The 24,526-nt window shown below is 36.4% G+C and overlaps 1 protein-coding gene across 2 annotated transcripts in view; it reads left to right on the plus strand.

Moving 5' to 3' along the window:
- SEMA3E (semaphorin 3E) overlaps positions 1 to 24,526 on the plus strand; it is a 130,653-nt gene that overhangs the window by 100,381 nt on the left and 5,746 nt on the right. For both annotated transcript variants that reach the window (XM_064421863.1, XM_064421864.1), the window contains exons 7-16: positions 958 to 1,077; positions 1,551 to 1,693; positions 3,000 to 3,114; positions 3,448 to 3,517; positions 4,869 to 5,013; positions 9,592 to 9,814; positions 12,567 to 12,658; positions 13,818 to 13,859; positions 17,623 to 17,789; positions 23,730 to 23,797. In XM_064421863.1, the coding sequence (XP_064277933.1) occupies positions 958 to 1,077; positions 1,551 to 1,693; positions 3,000 to 3,114; positions 3,448 to 3,517; positions 4,869 to 5,013; positions 9,592 to 9,814; positions 12,567 to 12,658; positions 13,818 to 13,859; positions 17,623 to 17,789; positions 23,730 to 23,797 (1,185 nt within the window). The remainder of the gene's footprint in view (positions 1 to 957; positions 1,078 to 1,550; positions 1,694 to 2,999; positions 3,115 to 3,447; positions 3,518 to 4,868; positions 5,014 to 9,591; positions 9,815 to 12,566; positions 12,659 to 13,817; positions 13,860 to 17,622; positions 17,790 to 23,729; positions 23,798 to 24,526) is intronic.

Below are 24,526 nucleotides of genomic sequence, written 5' to 3' on the forward strand. Positions count from 1 at the left end.
AAATTCACACTTGGTGGGAGACTTGCAAACAAAATTCTTGCTTTCTGCTAAAATCCTTTATAAGTGCCAGCAAACATTATTTGGGTGTATCAGTCATGTTTATTTTGATTAGGATGCAGGAAGCTGTGTCACTCCACTCAGATTAACCTTCAACTGGAAATAATTTATTTTCCTCTCCTTGTGCAGTTTAATGCCTTTTGTGTTATTTTCTAGCATAAGGATGCCACCTAGTGACAACTGCTTGCTGAAGCTGCCTGCTTCTTAAATTTGGGTGCTAAAATATTTGTAATCCAAGTACACATGGATATGAAATAAATTATTGTAAAAGCTTGGTAAGTTAAGGGGAATAGTGTCCATGCAAAACTGAAAGGTAGAAGTATGGATGGCATTTTTCCAAGGTAAAATATATCCAATATCACAATTTAAGATGGGTCAGAGATAGGCTTGATTTTTGAACATATTAAATTGTACCTATAGACATATTTATTTTTCAACAGTGTCTGTCATTCAGTGTGTTATTTCTAAATTTTCTGATGGTTGTTTAATTTGTGAGTACCATCTAAATCCTTTGAAAATGAGACCAAATTTTTCTTTTCATAATTTTTTCAAGAACTATTAATCACCAGTTGTGGAGGATGGATGAAATCTCAGGTTCTGTCCTTGCGCTGGTAAATATTTCTATGCTGTGAAAACAACTTATTGCTGGACCAGAGAAAAATAGTCCCTTTTTTTGTGTCCACTGAACATAGAATCCCCTCACCCAGCAAGTGATTCCCAAACTGTAATTATTCCAGGTGAAGTGGAACATTTCAGTAGGATGCCTGGAAAACCTCTCAGCCTAATCATTTGCACATACCGTATTTATAATGTGATTCTTATAACGTGCAATGAAATTATTATGTAGAGTATCACCAAATCATTTCATTTTAGGTTTTTATTATGATGTCTGGTCTGCAGGTGGTGAACTTTTTGCTGGTCTCTACAGTGACTACTGGGGAAGAGACGCTGCCGTGTTTCGCTCCATGAACCGCGCGGCCCATCTTCGCACTGAGCCGGACAATGAGCGCCTGCTGAAAGGTGTGGGGGGACAAGGAGCTGAAACCAGAGCTGTTTCAGATGGCTAGACCATTTCTGGTTTGCATGGAATCACAGATTACTATGCAAATATCAGTGTGGGGTTTTAGCCTAGTTCAAATTAAAATGTGTAAAACACAGAGAATGGGACTGGAAAACTGTCTTTAGCAAAAATACAAAGGAATATTAATTTGTCAGTTGAAGATATAAAAATATATCAACATTAATCTATTCCACATGTTCTACAGACCTACCAAAAAGACCTCTTTTTTTTTTTTTTTTTTTTTTTTTTTTACTATTTCTTGTAACTATTTTACTATTTACTATCACCCAATTGCCCTTAAAAAGCTCTCTGACTGACAGACCCCTTACATCTCGTTTTATCTTTTGGGTTGCTATAGGCTGATTTTAAGGCTTGGAAAAACAAGGCAGTATTTTAATTACTTGGATCAACTTCTTTTTTTTTTTTTTTAAAGAACCAAAATTTGTTGGCTCATACATGATTCCTGACAATGAAGACCACGATGATAACAAAGTATATTTCTTCTTTACTGAGAAAGCTTTGGAAGCTGAGACAAGCACTCATGCCATATATACCAGAGTGGGACGTGTATGTGCGGTAAGAGCCTTTCTCTGATTGTGCAGATAAGAAACTCCTAACTGTAGAGAATACAGTTTAGGGGATAGTTCAGAGGATTCCTAAAACTATTGAGCAAAGAACAAGATACAAGTTAATTCTTTTCTGTTTCCTCATTAAGTGGCATTTATCATGTATGCTCACCAGCATACCACCCCTTAAACTTTCTTATGTACTCCTGTATAACTTAAAACCATCTCATGTATGCAAAGTACCAAATTACAGCCTCAGACATTAATGTTCACAAAGCCACTTGGATTTCTGTAATTTCAACCTGCATCGAAATCCAAGCTGGAATTCTTTGGCTTCTGTTCTGAATATATGCCTGGATAGATTATTTTAATAGTTCCCCCTACTCTGCAATATATCCACCAGGAAGTCTTATCTCTGGCTATGGGTTAAACCAAAATCCCACTGATCGTTCTCTTCCACTTCTCCAAAATTTATCTGGCCATTAACTTCACAGCTGTATGTCATAATTCAGATTTGATTTAGTGAATACAAAAAATACCTGGCTGGTGATTCAAGAACCGGCTTTTTTCCTGCAGCTTTACATCTTCATATGAGCTGTAACAGGTTTTGTAACACAGAGGCATCTACTCTGCATATATCTACTTTTCTAAGGAAAACAGATCTCTGTTTGTAAGAGGAGTTTTGCAAGACTATTGAACCAGTTACACAGATCTTGAATTTAAGACCACAGATTGCAGATGTATCCTAAATCAAGTAGTACTAAATGTTCCCTTTTCTTGAAAGTCCCAGCAATTACAAGAGCAAGAAAAAGGTGAGACAGCCATAGCAAGGCAGGTGTTATCTAAAGTTGTTGAAATTGTTAGAAAACCATGTAAATAATGGCCTCAGACTTGCCTCAGCTGCACCAGGTCTATAGATATATTCAGGGCTTCATTTTCCAGGTACATTGAACTAACCCCTCACTGATCTCTTAAAGCAAAGCTAAACTTCAGTAATGTGCTCAGTATATTTAGTTTGCAAAAATGAGCAATAAAAAAAAGTTTTGCAACAGCTGTATAGCTAAAACTATACAGGGATGTGGTGCAGAATTAAAAAATTCTTCTGAAACCACAGATCTTAATGAGACCTGGACTTGATCAGTGAAATCCTACTTGAAAACTGAATCCAGAAAAATAATTCTAGTAATAAACATGTGGTTTGAAAATGGATGCTTTTGACATTAGAAGATATAATGAGCAGCTAATTCATCAGAGATGTTTGTGCTTCTAGACTTACTCATTCATATTACCACTGGCATTTGTTTCTCTCTACACAGAATGACATGGGAGGCCAGCGAATGCTCGTCAATAAATGGACAACTTTCCTCAAAACCAGACTAGTTTGTTCTGTGCCTGGGAGAAATGGAATTGATACACATTTTGATGAATTAGGTAAACATCCTAGCCAGCAAACAACTAGAAACGATGGAAAAAACCATATACCTTCATGATAAAACCTCTTACTGTCAAATATTGCACTTGTATTCACTATCAGGGAATGGTAGTTAGTCTTGTTTCCAATGTATATGAAGTTCTACACATATGGAGTTCACTATCACCAATTACTCCTTTATGTACTGCATTGTTTTTAAATTATTAAAATCTGCATAAAATTAAATGGAATAAATAAGTAAAATATGATAATGCTTTTAAGAAAATAAATTTTCTTTTGGCAGGCTGAGAAAAGTAGGTTTTTAACAATAACATTGCATTTAAATTTTACAGAGGATGTGTTTTTGCTGCAAACTCGTGATAACAAAAATCCAGTGATATTTGGCCTCTTCAACACGACAAGGTAAACGACTAAAAGAAATAACAACAGCCACAGAGGAATGTTCGAACAGTCTATTAAAGGGTAGAAGCTGGATGATACATATCCCTTAGCAACTATATAGTAAACAGTTTAATCTGAGTTCTATTCACAGCGGGTTTCCTTGTTAATGTAAAAACTTCTCCATAACACTCAAGGGCTTGAAGTCTCATTCTGTGATTCAGTATATCTGGATCACAAATTAATTAAATGTTTCTCAGCTTGACATCTTCCTATATCAAAGTATATGCACATCTGCACGCTTATAAGAACAACATCTCAGAGCCACCTGTCTTCTTTTAAGAGCCCCACTGTAATTCAAGGTTAAGTACATAGCAGCTTAAATTCCTACTAACTTCTTAGTGAAGCCTAAAGCAGCAGCTGCAATGTTACTGGTGGCCTCCTTTTCCCTTTCCACTGCAGCCCAGCTCAGGTGCAAGCACACAGTACTCTCAGCTTGGAAATCTGACTGTTTAGGATGTAACTGGTAGAAAAGAGCACCTATGCTTTTGCCACTTTCTCCTGATTTTATTTTTTTTAGTAACAGAAGGCAGATCTGCTCCTCTAGGATTGCAAACACCTGGCATTTCCTCATGACTCTTGATGCCAGTAGAGAAAGTTGTGCACCAAATTGAAATTTTCTGGATCATCTTCTGCAGTCTTCAGAAAAAATTTCTTCATAGAGGGCACTTATGCTTCTTAAAAAAAAAAACCAAACAAAAAAAACCTGAAAAAACCTAAAAACTTGTTCTGGAACAAAATAAAATAAAATTTAAAAATAAAATAGAAATTTTTATCTGGATTGTTCAACATAAAATGATCTGATCTAACCAATAATACCAACCAACATTCCCACTCAATACAAAAAGGACTAATTTTAGGACTGTTTATTTTAGTCAGCATTGGTTGGTTCCCATCTTTCCAAGCAAAAAAAAAGTAGGAAAAATATTAAAATCTTAAACTGTTTAAGTCACTAATCAAAGACATACAGACCTGAGTTCACTCTGTTTTGCTTTCTCTGTTTCTAAACAAGTAATTTAGAGTTTGTGTACACTAGCATCAAATTTTGGCATAACAACACAGAGCTTCCTTGGAGAACTGTTATGAATACAAATAAATTAAAGACTTTTGAAGAACATTGGATGCAGTATTTAGAAGAAAAGCATACAGGAAGGAATAAGTGTTTTCTCCCTGATTGCTGTTGAAATGTGACTTGTTTTTAATTACATAATAATGTAATTTAAAATTACATAAACATGTAATTTTAATTACATAATATTATCTGGACAGAATGTAGCATATTACTTTAATAGTGTCTTTAAATTTTACCTCGTAGCAATATATTCAGAGGATATGCTATATGTGTTTACCACATGGCAAGTGTCCGAGCAGCTTTCAATGGACCATATGCTCATAAAGAAGGACCTGAATACCACTGGGCTCTCTATGAAAGAAAAGTACCTTATCCTAGACCTGGTTCAGTAAGTACAGTCTATTTTCCACTGCTTTGTAATGTAAATGATTTTGGAAAGAAAAAGCAGACTGCTGCTAATGTACAAATCTTCCTGACTTCACAGTCCAGGATATTCTTTGAATATCTGCATACTCCAGCCAATCTGGAAAAGTGTGGAATGGCTCAGCAATAGGTTTAATCAAATACTAGAAACATACATTTTCCAAAGGAAAATAGTGGGATTAACTATATAAGATTTTTCATAATCCTGTTGGGACATGATTTTATCAACATTGTGTAAAGGTCCTAAGGTCCCAAAATTAGAACCCCAGGCAAAAGGGATAGAAAGAGGCAGATCAGATGCATTCAGCTTCATTCAGAAACATTAAATGTATTACCTGTGAAGGAACCTCTCTTTCTTTAGTGTGTTGAAATCAGGATATTTAGCAAGTGTTAAAGGAAGGGAAAAAAAACCCAACAACAACAACAACAAAACCCCTCTCAAGAGAATCCACTATTTCAATAGTTTCAATATTTCAATAGTTTTCAGGAGGGTCTTGTTTTTTATTCCCCCTCATTTTCCAAAAGGATCAAATTTAAATACTTCTGTAATTTAGATCAGTGAGCAGGTAAGAAATTAGACATATTTTAATAAAACTAACTAATCAGAATAAATGCATTTGTAGATAAGGAGAAAATTCTCCATTATTCAAAGTCCTTTGCTTAAGACTGTTTTTTTCTGGAAGCAATGATCCGACACCCTCATAGTTCATTGATTTCCTTTCAGACATCGCAGAGTGAGATTTTTCTACCCTTAAATCAGGTTCCTGAGCTTATCTACATTCTTGCTCTGTACCATTTACAAAGAATATAAACATCTTAAAAAAACACTGTAAAAAACAAACTCATAAAATCATTCATACTTTTTGTTAATTTTCACACAACTTTATAAACATTTTTTTCAATGGCTATAAACTGAAGAAAAGAAACAAGATGTATTTTGAAAATGCAATTAAATGGGAATTACTGCAGCAAGCAGCTATAGAAGTGCTGTCATGTATGGAGCTGTTCCTGTCTGGTACTCAGATTTCTGGGGGAAATCACAAACTCATGATTTAAGAGACAAATAATTAACTTCTACAAGGAATTGCCATGTTGTTTTCTCAAGCACATCACAAGTAATCTTCACCTCAAGCCTTTTTTCTGTTTCAGTGTCTCTTTAGTGTTTTGGCAGTTTCCGTGCCAGGTGCTCACATCCCCTCTGGAGGGGTGAGGAGGGCACCCATTGGTGCAGGTCAAAGGTGCCCTTTGCATTGCAGGGCCTGTCACCACCTCACAGGGCAGGCACAGCCTCCAGGAGGAGGCAGGCAATGCCAGCCTAACTCAGGGAAGCAGAACATCCAGGATTTCTTTTTTACCCTGTGCTTTTTGGGATTACAACTACCTACCCACCCATGGCAATTGTCTTGTGCTGCAAAGCTGTTTTTGTTTACAGTCATGAAGGTCTACCCCTTGTCATGTCAGCATTGGGCACATTTCTAACTCTGAGCAAAGACATTTCTAACAGCTGTTAATCAGCCCCCAGTTTTCACACTTTGCCTCTTAATCTTCTCTCAGGCTTGTGGCTCACTCTCTTGAACTTAAAGATGTAATGAACAGTTGCTGGACATTCCCTTCAGTGTTGCTTTCCCTTTGCTAACTGAATCAATATTCCCTTTTATACTAAAAGCAATCATTTCCATAAGTAAGCATTGCATACAAATAATTTATTACTGAATCTCATGAATGAGAGGTGGAAAGGTCTATTAGCTTCTCTGCTCCATTGCAGTGATGCCTTTCTCCCTGTTGTATGATTTCAAATACATGACCTTTCTCATTTTAATTAATAATTTAAAATTAATATTTTTCCCTACTTCCCTTGGGTTTACAGACATAAGTCAAAATTTAGAAGCAGATACTCCAAAAAAGAGATTATCTAGGATTTAAACTTTATGAATATGATTTGACCATCTTAGCCAATGAGGTACCACAGTAGCAGTGCTGGCATCAATGCAAAATATTTTTTTTGTTTGTTTGACATTAATTGAAGTCATTAGTATTGAGTCAGGATAGAAAAACAGGTAAATAAATTATCACATTTTAGGAAAAATGGTTGAATTCACAGTAATTATTGGTATCCTATTTGATATTTTGTATAGCAAATGTATGGGTTTTGCAGTTTTACCAAATAATGAGACTGTACTGTACGCGAATTGCAGAATAGCTGTATGTATTGGAAAGATGATACAATCCAAGTTCTTTAAGTGGTATTCATTTTTTTCCGGGCAGTAGAACACCTCACATATGTTATTTGGACTAGCATAAAACACAGGCATGAAGTCAATGTTAATGACTGCAGTTATTACATTGATATCTCCTAGCACTGAAGATTAAATGGTGTCTTTTTGGCAAGAAGGAGAGAACACAGAGCCAGCACTTCAGCAAGGTTGACAATGATTTATAGGAAGGCTGCCCTAAGTTCCACTTGCTTCCAATGCTTCTCTTCCTTGGCTGTGTTTGGGTCAGACTAGAGTGTCACCTCCCCAAAAAGGCAAGGCATAGGAACAGAAAAAGGAACAGAAGAGTGCAAGTCATTTCCCAATATCAGGGAAAAAATTAGCTGAGGAAGCAGGTCTCTCCTGAGTGCTAATGGATTTCTTTATACATTGCAGAGCACATCAGAGGCTGAAGTAGGTGGCTGTGCCAGGTAACAGAGCATTAATTGCTTCATTTTTAGCTACTCATTTAGGGCACAGTTTAGAGGTCTTTTCAATGTTTATCCAGTAGCATGAAGAGAAATTGTGTAGCAGGCTGTAGCCAAGTGTTAGGCTTCACACTCCAAACAATGTGCAGCATGTTGGTAAATTAAATCCCACTCCCTTTCCTATTACAGGAATGATGGTGACAAGAGGCAAAAAACAACCTACTAATGGGTGTCTCTGAGAGTCATCACTCATTGACCTTTGGTATTGAATGAGTGAAGATGAAGTCTATAGGGAATGAGAGTAGGGCTTAAAGCTAAATAAACAGAAAGCCACTCCTAAGAGTCACACAGGTTCTGACAGACTCCACAATCCTCTGCCATAGTCTCTTCTGGATTTTTAGTTCATTTAGGCTGTGTTGCTTCTGAAAAAGACATCAGCTATATCAAGTGAGGTTGGTAGGCTTTAGAGACAGCTGCATCTACTGTTTCCTTTCTAGACTACTTGATTTTATTTAATTAAAATGAAAAGCCTGTGAATGATTATTTTTATTAAATCTCTCCAGGGCCAGAACTTTCCAAAGGGAACCTGGCAATGCCTATTCACTTGATATGCTGTGCAGTGCATGGGAAGCACAGGCTCAGCCTCTCTTTGTGCTCCAGCTCTGTCTCTTTATTGCAAACAACCAGTAACATTCCATCACTAGGTTGATTAGACAATTACTTTTAAATCAACAGTGAACAAATACATTCCTGTAGCTAAACCCAAAAACTGGAAACAAACATTGCCCTGCTTGACAAGTGCAGGAGTTTGTTATTGTTGATTACAGCTAACCACAAGTTTAAAGTTACTGTTTCCAGTAAACTTAAGGAGTACTGTATTTCATTTTATTGATTGAAAAATCCAATTTAAATAGAGAAAGGCTGCTACTGTGGCTTTGCTTGAAATGCTTCTTAAAACCACACTGTCTTATGAATATTTAGAGAAAGTAAATGGTTACTGAGATATTTCCAGCTTGATCATAAATGGTTTCAATTAGACATCATGAAGCAAATTGGAAATGTAGGAAATATGTTCAGTTGGGAAACACTATCTCGTTCACAAAGCATCCTAAAATTAACTTCTCTCTTTAATGCAGTAAATTATCTCTAATTGCACATTTAACTGAAGGAGTAAGCCTCTTTTAATCAGTCATTGACATAAGGTTTATTTGCTTTACAAACTGGTAGATTGATCAGTACAAACATTGATATTTGAAGCTAAACTGTGATATATAATGCTGTCATCTAGAGTCAGGAATCAGAATCAAACATAATACTGTTAAAATGCCTGAAATCAAGAATTACTATTGGCATAATTTTTAAGTGTGTTTAGTTTCTTATGGTAATACATTTTGCAATCAAAAAATAATAAGACTAGAGATTGATTTCAAGCATTAAAGTTCTGCTGACTTTACATGTCTGTTTCTCTACTGGGATAGAAAAGCCCTTTCTTCTCACTCTGTCCATGGCCATTTTGATTACATCTTCAATATGAGTTTGGGGAAGAAATAAGCTATGGCTTTTGTCAAAATCTAAAGGTGTTACCCTTTATTCTGTCTTAGTGTGCCAAAGAGAGACACTTAGTGTGCCAAAGAGAGACAAACTCCTGCTTCCTAAACATGACAATGCCAAGGCACCGTTCAGCATTTCCTTTCTTCTCATGATTAATAATCCACACATGCATAAAGTACAGGGTTCACTGTCCTAATTCCCTCTTCAGTACTCGGTTTTCTGTAGACTTATCTTTATCCCTGAAAACAAGACCTTTTTCTGATAATTTCCTGTGCTAACCTTCAGGATAATCTGTGTTCTGTGTTTTTGCAGTGTGCCAGCAAGGTGAACGGCGGGCTGTACACCACCACTAAAGACTATCCTGATGAAGCTGTCCATTTTGCCAGGAGTCATCCACTGATGTATCAGCCCATCAGGCCTGTTCATAAGAGACCAATACTGGTTAAAACAGATGGAAAGTACAATCTTAAACAAATAGCAGTGGACAGAGTGGAAGCTGAAGATGGGCAGTATGATGTTTTGTTCATTGGCACAGGTAAATAAAGACAGCAAGAATTTTTACATTTACAATTTACAATTTAGCAAGTTTTTGTTTGTTTCTTTCTCTGTTTCTGTTTGTTTTGGTTTGTTGTTGTTGGGTTTGGTGGGTTTTTTTTTTGTTTTTTTTTTTTTTGTTTTTTTTTTTTTGTTTTTTTGTTTTTTTTTTTCCCCCAGGATGAAGCAAATCTATACAGCATTTATTTTTATCAACTTTTCTTTTCATGCCTTCACCTTACAGAGGATGTTAGTCATTCTAGACATGTGCTTCACTGTGATGCTAACATATAGGAAAGTAATGGTAAGGAACTATTTAAAAACTAACAAGAGAAAAAGGTATAGGATTCCATTTTAATTTCTTTTCTCTTCAAAAAATAATATTTTAAAAAATTGTAGAACAACCAGCCTTATTTTTTAAACTTCAGAACACTGTCATATCTCCAAGCTGAGACCTGGAGACCCAAGAGAAAAAAAGGTGATATGATTTCCAAAAATATCCATTCAAGTTATTGGCTTTATTCCACAGTTTCTTTTCCCGCGTTCTGGAGACCAGAAGTCTAACTGATACCATTAAAAAAACCTTCCAACTTCCAGATTTGTGTTTCAACATAGCTGAAGGAAGGAAAGAAGGAGGAAATGCCCGATTTTAAAAATCCCAAAGCTGTTAGAAGTTTCCTGCCAAGTTTTCTTGTCTTTCTTCTGTGCCATTTCACTAAAACATAGGGAGCTTTTTTAACAAGAATTTTTAAGCATCTTCCTAACAAACACAATAAAGGCAAAATATAACTTGTACCTTCACTAAGTCTAAGAAAGCAGAGAAAAAATAAATACCTTAATGGTGTTTGAAAAATAGAAAAACTTAAGAAAACAAGAGGAAAGGCTGGAACTACACAAGACTTAAGTCACATCTAATCTGTCTGGAAAATAAACAGGGATTCTTACATTCACATTTAATCAATTTAGCAACAGGAGTGGTATCACAAATAATTTTGACCATTTTGTCTAGGAAAGCAGTTCCAGTGAATTATTTTTTACTAATGCAATTCCTCTGATAAGTACATTTCAGTGTTGAGAACATTCAAAAAAATCATGTTAATAGAATAGCAAAGCTCTATTTATATCACTGCTGTTTTCTATGGTTTTAAACAGCATATAGTCTTGGTAGAGTCTTGGAAATGGATTTAACCATGGTCTGTAAAACATTGTATCATGTGTCACTTATTTCTGTACAGCAGAATTTACAGTGGGTCCTACATCCTTTATATTTTCTCCTTGCATTTTTAATTGTGACTGCATCAAATATTCTTATACACAAGTCTTTTGTTCAGCAAAGTTGAATCCAAAGTGGATTAAGTGTGTGCTTTAGAGCTGTGCTGGATTGGCCCCCAACAGCTGCCTAATGTTCTCAGGCTGTCTGATCTCAGGTGACATGAAATTCCAGCAAAAGAATTTGATTTTTAGAAACTCTGAAATGAAACCTGCAATCATTACTCTGACAAAGCTCCCATCAGAAAACTCATTACTTATTTAGGCAATATTATATAGAAAGGGTTGACACATATATATATATTTAATCCCAGTCCAACACCTGCTGTGTAACATAAGTAAACAGCATCTTACAGCTGAGCAAGTTTCCTTAGGGTAGCAGTGCAGCTTAGAAAGGTTCATCAAAGGCGAAGTCTGAACATCAGAACTTTCACATGTCTGTCAGCAGGATTTGAAGAGGGACTTCCTTATGAAAATCACAGTTCAGAATACAAATTCTTTTCGCTGTTCTACTACAAAATGGTTGCCTTTGATTACATAGTCTCTTTGAAAAATGGTGTATGACCCCAGTTTAATGGTTCCTCTTTTTGTGTCACCCTTTGATCTTTTGCTGAACAATTTCCCCAGTGCTTCCCTGCTTAATATGTCTCCTGTAAATGAAAGATGACTGAAAGTAACAGAAGAAAAAAAGTGATATTTGCCATTGTTGATGACAGATTTTCAGATCAAGGAGAGCAAAACTTTCCTATAAATAGCCAGCAAGACAAAACCAAATTCACGGAAGACCAGATGTTATTTGCCTATTTTACTCTCCTGCAAGAGTTGCAGAGACAGAGAGGTTGATAAATCTAAGTCCAATGTGCCTTAGTCTTTTTGAATGTGCATCCTATATTTTGATTCATCTCCCTTCAACTACACCTTCAGCTCAACAGCAGCTCGGTGCTTCCTTTAGAGAAGGGTAAGAATTGTGCACAATGAGCCCCTGAAGGTTTTTGTACTTTTGCCTGGGGGAATGGAGCTGCTGTCAGCAATTAAGGATATTAGTAGTTTGCTATCTAGTGTAAACACTCAGATCCTATAATTAAAGCTACTTTACACTTGCTTGCCTCAATGCATTAGGCTTCCATCTACTCCCATTTCTTTTTCTGAAATATGGTTGCCCTCTGTGATCCTTTTGCTATTCACAATTCGTTATTATGACCCAATGTTTGAAAAAGACAATTAATTATGTATCTTTCAAGTGTCTAAATTGACTCTTATTTGCCAGGGACAAATTGTCATATATCTCATTTTCTAAGAGTAAGAATCCTCAGTAATGACAGCACAATGCAACTACCTTTTCATATGTATAAATTTCAATCCATTATCAATTTGAAGTCATTTCAGGTATTTGAAGGTGTCCTAGGATATATAAATGTTATAGAAATGTTTTAACCAATCATAACCTTTACTTTTGTTTTGTTTTCTTTTAAATTTGTGTCCAGATAATGGTATTGTGCTGAAAGTCATAACAATTTACAATCAAGAGACAGAATCAATGGAAGAAGTGATTCTTGAAGAGCTGCAAGTATTCAAGGTGAACTGTGTTGTATACAAAGTCTTGAATTTTCGTCAGAATTAAAATGTCAAAAAAATCTGAGGATAGTCAAATATATAATATATGTGTGCAAGAAATTTTCTCATTATCTAGAAATTTGATGACAGAAAACTTTCATTTTCAAATGAAGTTTTTCTAATGTCCCAAGTACCAAAGCATGCTGAAGTAAATCACGAATAGTGCCTTTCTATTTATGTGCTTGGACATTGGAGTGCAACTTTTAATTAGAAACTTACTGCATTTTGTTTAATTTTCCCTCCTATCCAATTAAATAATTAAAAAAGTATAACTGCACACATTAAAATGTGCCTGCTACAATCTTGGAGACTTAAATGAGATCCAGATAGAAAAAGTCCACTCAGAAAAAGTGAATCAGCTAATCTGTCTCTACAGTGGGCAAACATGGGTCTTAGTGAGGCAGAACTCCATTCTCCTAAGGAACAACCTATGACTAAAGCTCAGTTCTTGGCATGTGACAAAGCTAACATAATGAAATTCTCTTAGTGAGTATTCTCATCACGTCATGTTAGCCAAATAAAGCTATATTTACATTTGCCTGCTTCAAGCTATAGGGAGAATCTAATATAAAAAGTTAGACATTTAAATCTGGTACCTGAATTTAGGCAGTGTAACTATTCACTTGTTGCCTGCAGGGAAAATTACAGAATTTACCCTTCTTGATAAAGCTAGTTTTCGATAGAACTATAAGGGGCTATGTATTGTTCCAAGAAATCTGAGCAGAGGGCAGAGAGGACAATAGTAAAAGAAGGAATTCCTGCTATTTTCATCTTATCTTCAATGAATGTTTTGTTGTAAAGAGCACTCCACTTATCACTCTCAAGCAGGACAAAAGACATTCAGTGGTGACAAGAGTTAATGTCATGTTTGACAGGGAAATTTTAGTGTTCCTGTAGCTCTGATAATCCTGAATTAAGTGTTGGCTGCTTGTTTCCAAATAAACTGTTTTAAAGCAATATTTCTGAAAGTCACAATTTCCTCACATCTTTCTCAAAAAAAGTCAAAGTATTTAGCAAAGCTGAATGGCATAAGTAAATACCAATATTATTTTACCTGATTTATTTTCATAGCAAAAAGATATTATTTTTTCTAAGCAAACAAATATTTCCTAATTTTTTAGATGCCAGTTCCTATTATTTCTATGGAAATCTCTTCAAAAAGGGTAAGTATTTTGCAAGTTCGAAATATGATGACTGTGACTCAAACATAATGAATCTGTAAATTGCATAGAGCTAGCTGCATGGACAGATACATGTACATCGTCTATAATGAGATCTGGTTGGATACATGTAAGTGTTCTGTAATATAAACTTATATGCTTATATGGTTATGTGCTCTGTTCCTTTATAATGTATTTATGTTTTTCAATTCCAATGGTAAATGTCCTTAGTTCACAATACCATACATATTGTTATAAATGAGCACAATGGGCCAGTCGGGTCAATTATATAGCCAATTTAATAATACAGAAAAGAGAAAGCAAACTCGCAGCGCTGGGCGGTGGGGGAGTCCTTGCTCCGCCAACTACCGCGCCGAAAACAGTTCCGTTCTCCTTTTTGTACTCTCCCGCGCTCCCGGCCCCGTCGCCTTTCCGGTGCTTCTCCGCGCATGTCCACCACGTTGTTAGAGGGTCTCCTTCTGCCTCCTGGTGGTCGTTGAATAGGGCTTCTGGTACTTTTCCTCGGCGCCCCCCCCCCCTCTGGGAACCTGAGCTGGGAATAACTTGTATCCTGATTAGCTCAGCAATGTTTTGTCTCATACATTATCGCATGGCAGTTGGCGGTTACTTATTTACATTATATTTCCTCCTGCTTTTAGTGAACAACAAGGTCACATTCCCATCACAACCTTATGTTTTCTCCTGTTTTCAGTGAACAAAAAGGTCATATTCCCATCACAAACCCCCCTTTTTTCTATGTCACTATTTTTGTTCACTGAATCTGGCAAGCTCCTTCCTGCTGAGCTCTAAGTAGTCCTCTGTGTTCCCATCGCTTAGAGGTTCATACCCCATCACACATATCAATGCAAATAAAAAACAATCTGTTTCATGAGTTACCATTGTACTAATCACAGTAGGAATTAGATTGGTGGATATGGCAATTCACAAAAAAGTTCTTTGTTGATAAATGCAGACAGACTTCAGCCCCATGGGGATATCAGCAAAAAGAGCCGTGCTGGCTCTCCCACATATTCAATTGCCCTGTAGGGCTGTTTGGATCTGAGTTCTTCTTGAGTTTCTGAAAATTTCTGCTGACGTAAACACCCAATTTATTATAGTTGTGGGCAGATTCTCTTCCATATTATATCATGTCATCATATCATCTCAGCATGGAGCCATTATAAACATCCAAGGATAGTTATAACTTAACATTAAACATGTCCACAGTGATGTTAGACATCCGGTGCGATGTAGGTGCACATAAACACAGTGAAACACAAGTAAAAAAGAATGAAATCTGCATTATTAAGAGGTGTGACTGTGCCCCAAAGGGTTATTTGAGTCTTGGTGTCTAATCAACTTGCATTCTTCCTGTATGTAATGCAGAAAGTCAAAATCCTGTGATGGTAATTCAGAGATGGATTTGGGTCAAAGTATTTTGAATTATTTCCTTCCTCAATCTTTTTCCATGGACTGTGAAATCTGGAGACTAGATTATCTGATAATGAACAATCTAACACTGCACCTAATTGATGATTTGGAGAAAGACTTGGTGTCTTTTCAGATGTTTGCCTAACCTTTAACTCTCAATGAATTGTCATGGTTAAAGGGTTTTGTTGGAAGAGTAAAACAGAGATATCATAAAATATGGAGTAGAATTCCCCCCTTATATTCATCTCCCAAGAGGTGTGCTAACTCTACTAATTCAAGGCATATCTGGAAAATCTGGACTGATCTTCAAAAAAGCCACCAGAACAACCCAGTAGTTGAAGAAAAAAACTTCTTGTGAGAAGTAAAAGTAGCTTTACTTTTTCAAGATATCAAAAAGAAGACAGAAAGATAAGAGGAGAGTCATATATATATATATTTTGCTGTGTGAAGTGACTTCCTACTGTGTATATGAGGATTCTCAAACATTGGTGGCAAAACAATATCAGATTAAAAACTAAGATCTGCTTGTTGAATGTAGATAAACTTATTCTTGAAATAGGATACAGTTTTCTGACACTGATGACAATTAAATGTTGGAATATGTGTTAGGGTCAGAGTTGGCACCAAGTAATTTTGTCTTTAAAGTCAGCAGGAATACAACATAGTTGAGCATACATGAAAAAAAAGTTGTACCTCAGGTATTTTTGCTGCTCTTTTTGACCTTGGAGTTACTGAGCCTGTGGAGATCTCTTTGCTACCTATGTCTCCATATCCTTATAACACTGACCAGTCTTCACCAAGTCATGGTACAGTAAAATATCACATTTCAGGGCTGAGCTTGTTATCTGCAGAGACTGGGAAAGAATGTTCTTTGATGTTCAGTTGGCTAGATATCAGATGCTTCTTTTCCCTCCTGTGCTTTACCAAGACTTAAAGAAGTCTTTATCCCTGCTAAAAGATAAAAGAGAAAATCTCATCTCATACGTCTCATTGAAAGTGTTGTTCACGTCTTCTGGGACAATCACACTGCAGCACTTGCAGACAAAGAATTCCCCTCAAACAAGTGTCCTAGGTTTTCTCTTCATTCCAGTTGGCAGATTGAGTTCCTGCTACTATCATCAGGTTTATCTCACCAGAAAAAGTATTTGAGCATTGTTGTTACCAGCCTCTCCTAGTTTATTCCCCTGGCATCTCTGAAAGTTAAATTTCTATGATCTAAAGAGATATAAGAAATATAATAAGGAACAAGAACAGACCATTCAGATTAAAAATTATATTTTGTGCTAGACTAAATAAGGTGTCAATATTTTCCAGCTTTAAGTAACTTCAAAATACCAGATTTTGAACGCTAGATCAAAGAGTAGAAATTATGGACTAAATTTGGCCACTAGGATGGGCAGAACTTAGGAATCCTTTTTCTGACTGGTAAAATTTTGGAAGTGATCTGTGCATAAGCGGTTTCTACTGCAGTGCACAATGCATATTTTCTGTGTTCAGAAAATTTACATTTGTCAGCAACAAGACTTTTTCTCAAAATCTTTTCAATACAAGCTATTCTCTTCTGAAATTATTGTGCTATCATCTGAAGAATTAAATTGATTATCTGTTATTTGATTTGAAAAGGATATCTATGTGAGCTCAAAAGATTCAAACAATGAATGCTAATACTGAAAAAACCCCACCCAAACCCTGCAAAAAATACTAAAGAAGTAGATAGTGACCAGGTAATTTGTAAGGAAAGACTGCACAGCAACAGGAAAATAATTAAATGTCTATCTATGTGTCATCTATCTCCTGAGCACTGAGGTGTTATACAAATCATAGCACAACTGTGCATGTAAATATGAGACTGTATTCTAAGTAGCCACATCAAGAGTTAAATTTACTTGAAAACTCCCATTTTAAAACTGAGCTTGCTTATAACTCTTGCATATTTGAGCTTCTTTGTTTAAAGTCTTTCCTGTCAAGTTGGGGTTTTTTTTGCAGATCAGTTAGGTAACAGACAAGTGTAAAGAGGGAGGCATTAGAAAGTATCTTGATGAAGAAAAAGAAATGTAAACCCTTGCCTATTCAAACACAAAGCTGAAACTTCAGAAGCAAGAAAATTCCAAAATAAACTTGTTCATTTTGCCTTCTTTCTCTTTCTCTGTCCTCAGTAGGAGTTTAATCTGTAATCAGATATTTTCCTGCAGAGTAACTCTGCCTCCCTCAGGTCACAGGCTGGAGGCACAACAAGCAACGGTTAATTTAACAATTTCAATAACTGCATTGGGAAGAGAAGTTTTAGTGGACATTTCAGGAAAATTATGCATTTTTTGTGGTGTATATTTTGCAGCAACAGCTCTACGTGGGATCTGAGGCAGTCATAGCCCAAGTGAAGTTCCACCAGTGCGACATGTACGGCACAGCTTGCGCCGACTGCTGCCTGGCTCGGGATCCCTACTGCGCCTGGGATGGGATCTCCTGCTCCCGCTACTACCCCTCAGCAGTTCAGGCAAAGAGGTGAGAGCTCCTGCTTCTTCTGATACTCTTTTTACAAATATCTACATCAGCAGTTTCTACTGCAACATAGAGTACTTCGTATCTCCCCCTCAGACATAGCCCATGAGACAGCATCATCTTATTTCTCAGCATAACCTTAGGGGATTGCAAGAAACTAAACTCACAAGATGGCATAAATCACAGTAGAAGGAATATTTTTATGACCAGAGCTAAGTCACTTCCTAATTATTTGCATCACACTGTAAACCCTAATTTCCTCAACATTTTTTTGTGGCTTTGCAATATGAGTGACCCTAGCATAGGTAGCACCAAATGTCACCGTTAGGTCGCAAGTGACATACACACACGTGATTAGGGTTCAAGAAGAAAAAGTTTTTATTTTGCGTGTTCTTTAGCTTATATACTCTTAATAAAGCATGATCTTAAGTCATTAACTACATCACAATAACTTATTATATTCATTGATGCAATACAATTAACATCAATATAATTGGCAAAAGTTTTACAGAAATTTAATAAGGCACGCATACACATCTACTTATGCATGTAGCCTAGCTTACTAAAATGTTCATGTATCTTTTCTAATTTGTTTCCATGCTGATGGCCTTGTCTTCTTCCTTGCTATGCATATACTTGAAAATCATCAATTGTAATTTCTTCTATTAACTCAGCTTTGCTTGCAGGCCAGCTGTCAAGCCCCTCCATACATATACAACAGAATTTCTAAAAAAAAATATCAAAGATACATGTTATTAGTCATATACCTTCACCAACCAAAATCCACCAGAACAGATTTTCTGCAAAAGCTAAGGTTTGGTTTAGGTTTTCTGCGGTGGATTGAAAAGCAAATTACTCTAGAGGCAAGTTCAAAGCACAGACCTGATTTGGGTGCTTTGATTCTTTCTTATGGAGACTCTCTCTGTATCACCCTTCACTTATTAATGGTTCTCGACCTTCACTCTTTCATTCAATGATTTCTTTGGGACCTGTTGTCCTCCCTTCCCTCTCAAACCCAGGTTCTGCAATTCAGCTGCACAGATCAAGTGTCTAGAATACGCATGTTTTAATCCAGACCTTTTCACAAAAATTAGTCATCTTTGTCACTTAGAGCAATTTCTTACCTGAATCAGCAAAATTTTGGTATTGCATAATTCAAATAATTTCTGTGGCTTTTTAGCAATTACTGGTTTTAAAAGTATATGCTTATTTATATTAGACCTACATGGACTATAAGAATGAATTAAAGAAATTCCAGAGAGACTTTTTAAAACTTCTGGACATGGTTAAGTGCAAACCAAGTCACTGTATCCCAAATCTTTATTGTTTCTTAAGAAAAATCAGGAATATGAGGCTTTTTATTTAGTCATTTTTCATTTGGTATATTTTATCTTTCCATGAACCAGGATGCACTCAAATGCATGCTGACTATTTTCAGGCATAACAGACATTTACATACTTTTTTTAAAAAGATAATTAATCCAGTCATGTTACCTTTGGCAACATCACTTTTTGGGTAAGGCACATTTAAAAGTACAAATGAGAAACACAGTGTGTGACTCAGCATAACTGAGAATATTTTGGATTTACTGCACTAAGGTTAACCCAAGCAGGAAACCTATATGGCTTTTACAAGCAGGACTGCACAGTTTTCTTGTGTCTTTTGTGAATATAGGGAAGGAAACTGGGCTCTGGTTGACTGGTCAGGGTGAAATGAGTCTGGTTAAAATTTTCAGGCCCCAGATTAAGAAAGATGAGCAGCTATACAGTAGGCCAGGGAGAATAATGTCCTACAGTATAAGTAGAAATTGGATTATCGTAATGATAAAGCATATGGGTTACTCCTCTGATGATGTAAAAGTCATTTGGGAGGGAAGGGGGGTTAAAAATTTCCCAGCAGCATTTTAGGTTGCTAGCAGTATCACCATTTATGTTGTGCAGGCTACTTGTTGTCTAAGAAAGGATGAGAGAAACTCACTGAGGCCTGGACTTTGTTGTACATGTTTCTCACCTAAGACAATTTCCAGACCAGCAGGCTTTAAGTTCTCTGAAAACACATTTATCCAGGGTGGAGTGATATGGGCAGCACCCAGGCACTTTCCTGAGCCTTACTTCCCCAACATTCAGCAGGTCAGCCTCTAAAAGAAGAAAATACTGCTGCTATCTCCCTCCTTCTCTTAAGATAAGCACTGTAGCAGTGGAGAAGGGATTTGCACTCAATTGAATGTTCTTCAAAAACTTGTTTTCCATATCAGAGTTTAGGGAACAGCCGGCAAAACTAATAGTGTTGAGAGGCATGAATGGCATTTGCTTTGTTCACTTTAGGTCACAGCTGAAGCTCAGAGCATTTTAAATTTCAGGCCTTACACTAACTGTGTGGTACATGGAGAGGCAGGGAGAGGAGAGGTACTAGGGACATGTGTATGGAAGCTGTTTTAGGCTGCCATGTGAAGAGTACTGGAGGACAAAGCAGGTCCTGGCAGACAGCGTGGAGTTCTTTGATACCAAGTAGCACTGATTAGTTGATAACCCTGCTATGGCTTTTAATTTAGTTAATGCCACATCCCAGAACATTCATGTCTTAGTACGGCCTTGTCTCAAGGCTCCAGATTTCTGCTGAAGCTGTACATGGTAATACAAGTAATGTGAGTGCAAGGGGCATTGGAAAGTCCCTTTTTCTCCTGTTCCTGATACCTGTCCCTTTATTGGAGTCATGGAGTTGTGCCTTACATTATAAGACACTTGAGCTGACCTTAGTACCACCAGTCTCTGCTCAAATATGTCCTTCAATCTGTACATTTATGTAGACTTTTTATCTGTAAGAGCAGTGCTGGCAGTGGGTATGGGCTCTGCTCAAAGCTCTCCTTTTAATTCCAGTCCTACTGGTGAGGAATTGAATTTGGGCAGGGATGTACAATGTGTCCTCCCCACTTTGATCCAAATACTGTCTGCTTTAGATCCTCATGCCTCCAAGGTACAGCAAGTGTTTAGAGTAACATTAAATAGAAATCTGTGAACTAAGTCATGTAACAGATTTAGAGAGAAGTGAAGCATAAATATAAAACCCTTATGCTTGGCATCTGGTATTGATTATTTAAGTTGTGAAAGTCTATAACTCCTTGTACATGTATATCCTGGATAACTAAGTAAATATGGGATTTAATTAAGGAAAAATAAAAACTGAGTCCATATCTTGATGTTGGCAGCACAGCACAGCAAAGAACAATTCCATGGTAATTACAGGTGTATGGCTCCTGAATACTGCAAATACCACAGATGGCAGAAGGAATTTTTATTGCATTCAAATTTTGTGAAGCACACTTGAGAAAGCCGAGGTCCAGGACTTAAATGCTTTAGTTCACTATTAGCTCTGCAATCTGTATTTAGGCAGTTTCAATTTTTATCTAAACAAACACCAAATTCACAAGTGAGATTCTTTGATGTACCAGCTCACCATCCAGGCTGAAAAGGTCTGAAGTAATTTAAAAATGTCTTTGAACTTGAGTATGCATTGTGTGATTCTATAACTAATTTTTAGAAGCTGACAGTCTCTCTTCTGCCTCCTCTTCATCTCCGTCTTCTTTCTCCATCACCACTCCACCAGCAGGAACGCAGTCTCCTGATTTACTTATGCAAACTTGAGTAGTGCCTTTTCTTCACAACACTTTTGATTTTGCCTCATACATTCCTGGGAAATAATAAAGAAAAATTAAAATTATGGTGATGGTAATGATGATGATGATGATGATGACTGTATTGCTTTCTTGCAGATCATTTTTACTAGGTTCTTGAAAGCATAGAGTTAAGGGCTGAAATCTAAATCAATGAAATTACAGATTGCAAAAGATACTTCCTGAAATTCAGTACATTTTTTAATCACTGAAAATTTTTCCTTACAGTAATTTATCTCAGGGATTGTCTGATACTCTATTATTCTGAGTAAAATAATTTCTAAGAAAAAAATATAATACCATGCTAATGTCAGTATTTGTGAAACGAGTTTATCTCCCAGCATCTCCCTTTCAGCGCCTCTCTCCACTTTTTCCTTCTATTTCAGAAAATAGTAAGTGAAGGCACCGAAAATAGTAAGTGAAGGTGCTGTATCTTCCCCAGCCTTCACAGTTGCAATAGTAAATTCCATCAAACAAACATTTCTTTTTCTTTAATGGTTCTGACAACTGGAGAAATAATCCTGTCTTACAGAACTAGGATTTTTTTAGCTTTACAGTGACCTTAAAGAACTGATGAGTAAGCAGAACATATTTGCTACCAATTCCTGCTAGATAGAGCTGTTGGACCTGACAGCAGCAGGATTTTCTTGTTTGTTTTTTTTTTTAAATGCTAATGCATATCCTATAGTGTTTATGTATATTTGTGCAGGAGAATGTCTCTTCTGAGTAATCTATACACACAGACTTGCAAACCTGGTGACAACATTTATCAGCACTGACACTACACATGGCAATGACAACACCCAGGGCAGAAGAAGGCCCAGTTGCTACCTCTGTTTTTCTTTAATAAGATGCAAGTGTTGATAACATTTCTCCCTGAAAGCACGATGCAGTCTTCACTGAATTTCCAGATTCCCCTGAAACAACAATGGAAAAACACTGGCTTTTTGCTGAATATCAATGGAGGTTAATCTTGGTCCACCAAGAACTCTGGATCAGGAGTTCATACGAGTGACAGAACTCAGAAAATAATCACTGTCTACAGCCAGATTGAAAATGAAATGAGTAACATCCATGGACAAGACTTTTAGATGGTGTAAATCTAAATAGTTTCAGTAAATTCAATTTGTGAAAAATTAAAATTTTATCTTTTGGGTGCACATAGAACTGTAGAATAACCTTATTTCACTAGAAAATCCAAAGAATAACAGAATTCTTTGGCTTTGTTTCTAACATAATTTATATTGTACACATACCTACTGTGTAAGATTTGCTGCACTGCATATTTCTTCTGTTAATCTGTTATGTATAGCATTGGCAATGCTGTATAGAATTACTCTTTATGCAAATATAGAAACAGTATCCTTAGAAAAAACTACGATTGAGGTTGTTGGATATAGTAATGTAACAAGATACAGAATTCCAATAGATTCTTTTATTTCCCAAGTAAACAATCTTAATTTTATTTATCAAGACACTCAAAGAAAATAAATGCTATACGAAGGCACAATTCTTCTGAGAAGGCACCATATAATAATGGTTTTAACTTTTTTTTTCTCTGTAAATGAAATAAAAAACCTCAAACCTCAAAAGTCAGAATGATTTTACTTTCAAAATGGCTTGTTTTTTTTCCAGGTCAAAAACAGGGCTTACATGTTCTGACCCCAGTTCTTCTTCCACCAGTTCACTTTCTAGGTATGGGCATTCATGAATGTGTATATTTCCCGGTTGAGAAAAATGAGCTCAGTAACTGTCTGGTACAAAGGTGAAATAAAATAAAGTATTTCTTTCACACATTGAGATTCTCAAGTGAAGAAAAAAAAAGAAAAAAAACATGAGAGTAAAGGATAAAAGAAGTACCATTCACATACATGGGAAACTGTGCTGAATCAAAAACCAAAAATTTCCTTCCTTTTTGGAGAGAGAGAGAGCCCAAAGACAGGCTAAAGGTTCCTATGACTGAATGTTACCTAGTCAGCTCAAAGGATCTTTTTTTTGTATTTATAACATTAGTATAGTTATATATAAAATGGCCACATAATTGTACCTCTTCTCCAGAGAAGCATGTTTCTTTTTTCCAGACATATAATTCCCAGTAGGCTGAGTAGAGAGAAAATACTGATTTATAGGTGAGCACTTCTCACAACAATGGTAAATTGTTAGCAATCAATGTTTAACTCCTTAAGTTTTTAATGAAGGCTAGTTTAGCATAAGCCTAACCACATGTAAGCAAAAAATGTTCTTTCAAATATTCCCACTTTTTCCCCTCCAGACGTTTCCGCAGACAAGACGTTCGGCATGGGAATGCAGCGCAGCAGTGCTTTGGCCAACAGTTCATTGGTAATATATTCACGCATACAAGCATTCACTTACAGATGCTTGTAAAGGGCTGGAACAGCCAGCACAGAGCTTGCCAAGAGCACGAGCCAGACCGTGATCTCACCTGCTGGTTTTCTCTGGCATGTTCTTGTCATGTTGTAAGAGCCATGGGGCTGAGCCCCTGTCATCCAGGTCTAAGGGTGGCTGTCTCATGGCAGGTCAGGTGCATCCCAAAATGTTCATGAGGTGTTGCAGCACTGACATTGAGACTAGAGATGAGAGGATGCATCCCAATGGCTCCCAACAGAGAAAGAAAAAAAAAAAAAAAACAAAAGAAAAAAAAAAAAAAAAGAAAAAGCAGAAAGATGAGGCAGGGATAAGAAACAATGGAGTTGCTGAAATATGTATAAAATAGTCTTAGAATTTAAGAATAGGCATGAGCAGTGACATTTATGATCAAGTTTTCTCTTAAAAAATATAAGATATAATACTGTTATCCACACCTTGGAAAGTGAGGATTTCAAACATGGGTATTAGGAATAGAAAAACAGAAAGAAAACAATTGCATGGAAATGCTCTGTATTTTGCAGAATAATATGCAACACATTTATAGAAGAAAAAAATAAAGCATAAAAGTTTATTCTAGAATGATATCCAGAGAAACACTGTTTTAAATATTTACATATATGTATTTTTATTAGAGAAAACTTTATTAAAATTGAAGAATTGAAATCCATTGGAGGATATTGT

This window comes from Passer domesticus, chromosome 5 (genome assembly GCF_036417665.1).
Source record: "Passer domesticus isolate bPasDom1 chromosome 5, bPasDom1.hap1, whole genome shotgun sequence".
NCBI lineage: Eukaryota > Metazoa > Chordata > Aves > Passeriformes > Passeridae > Passer > Passer domesticus.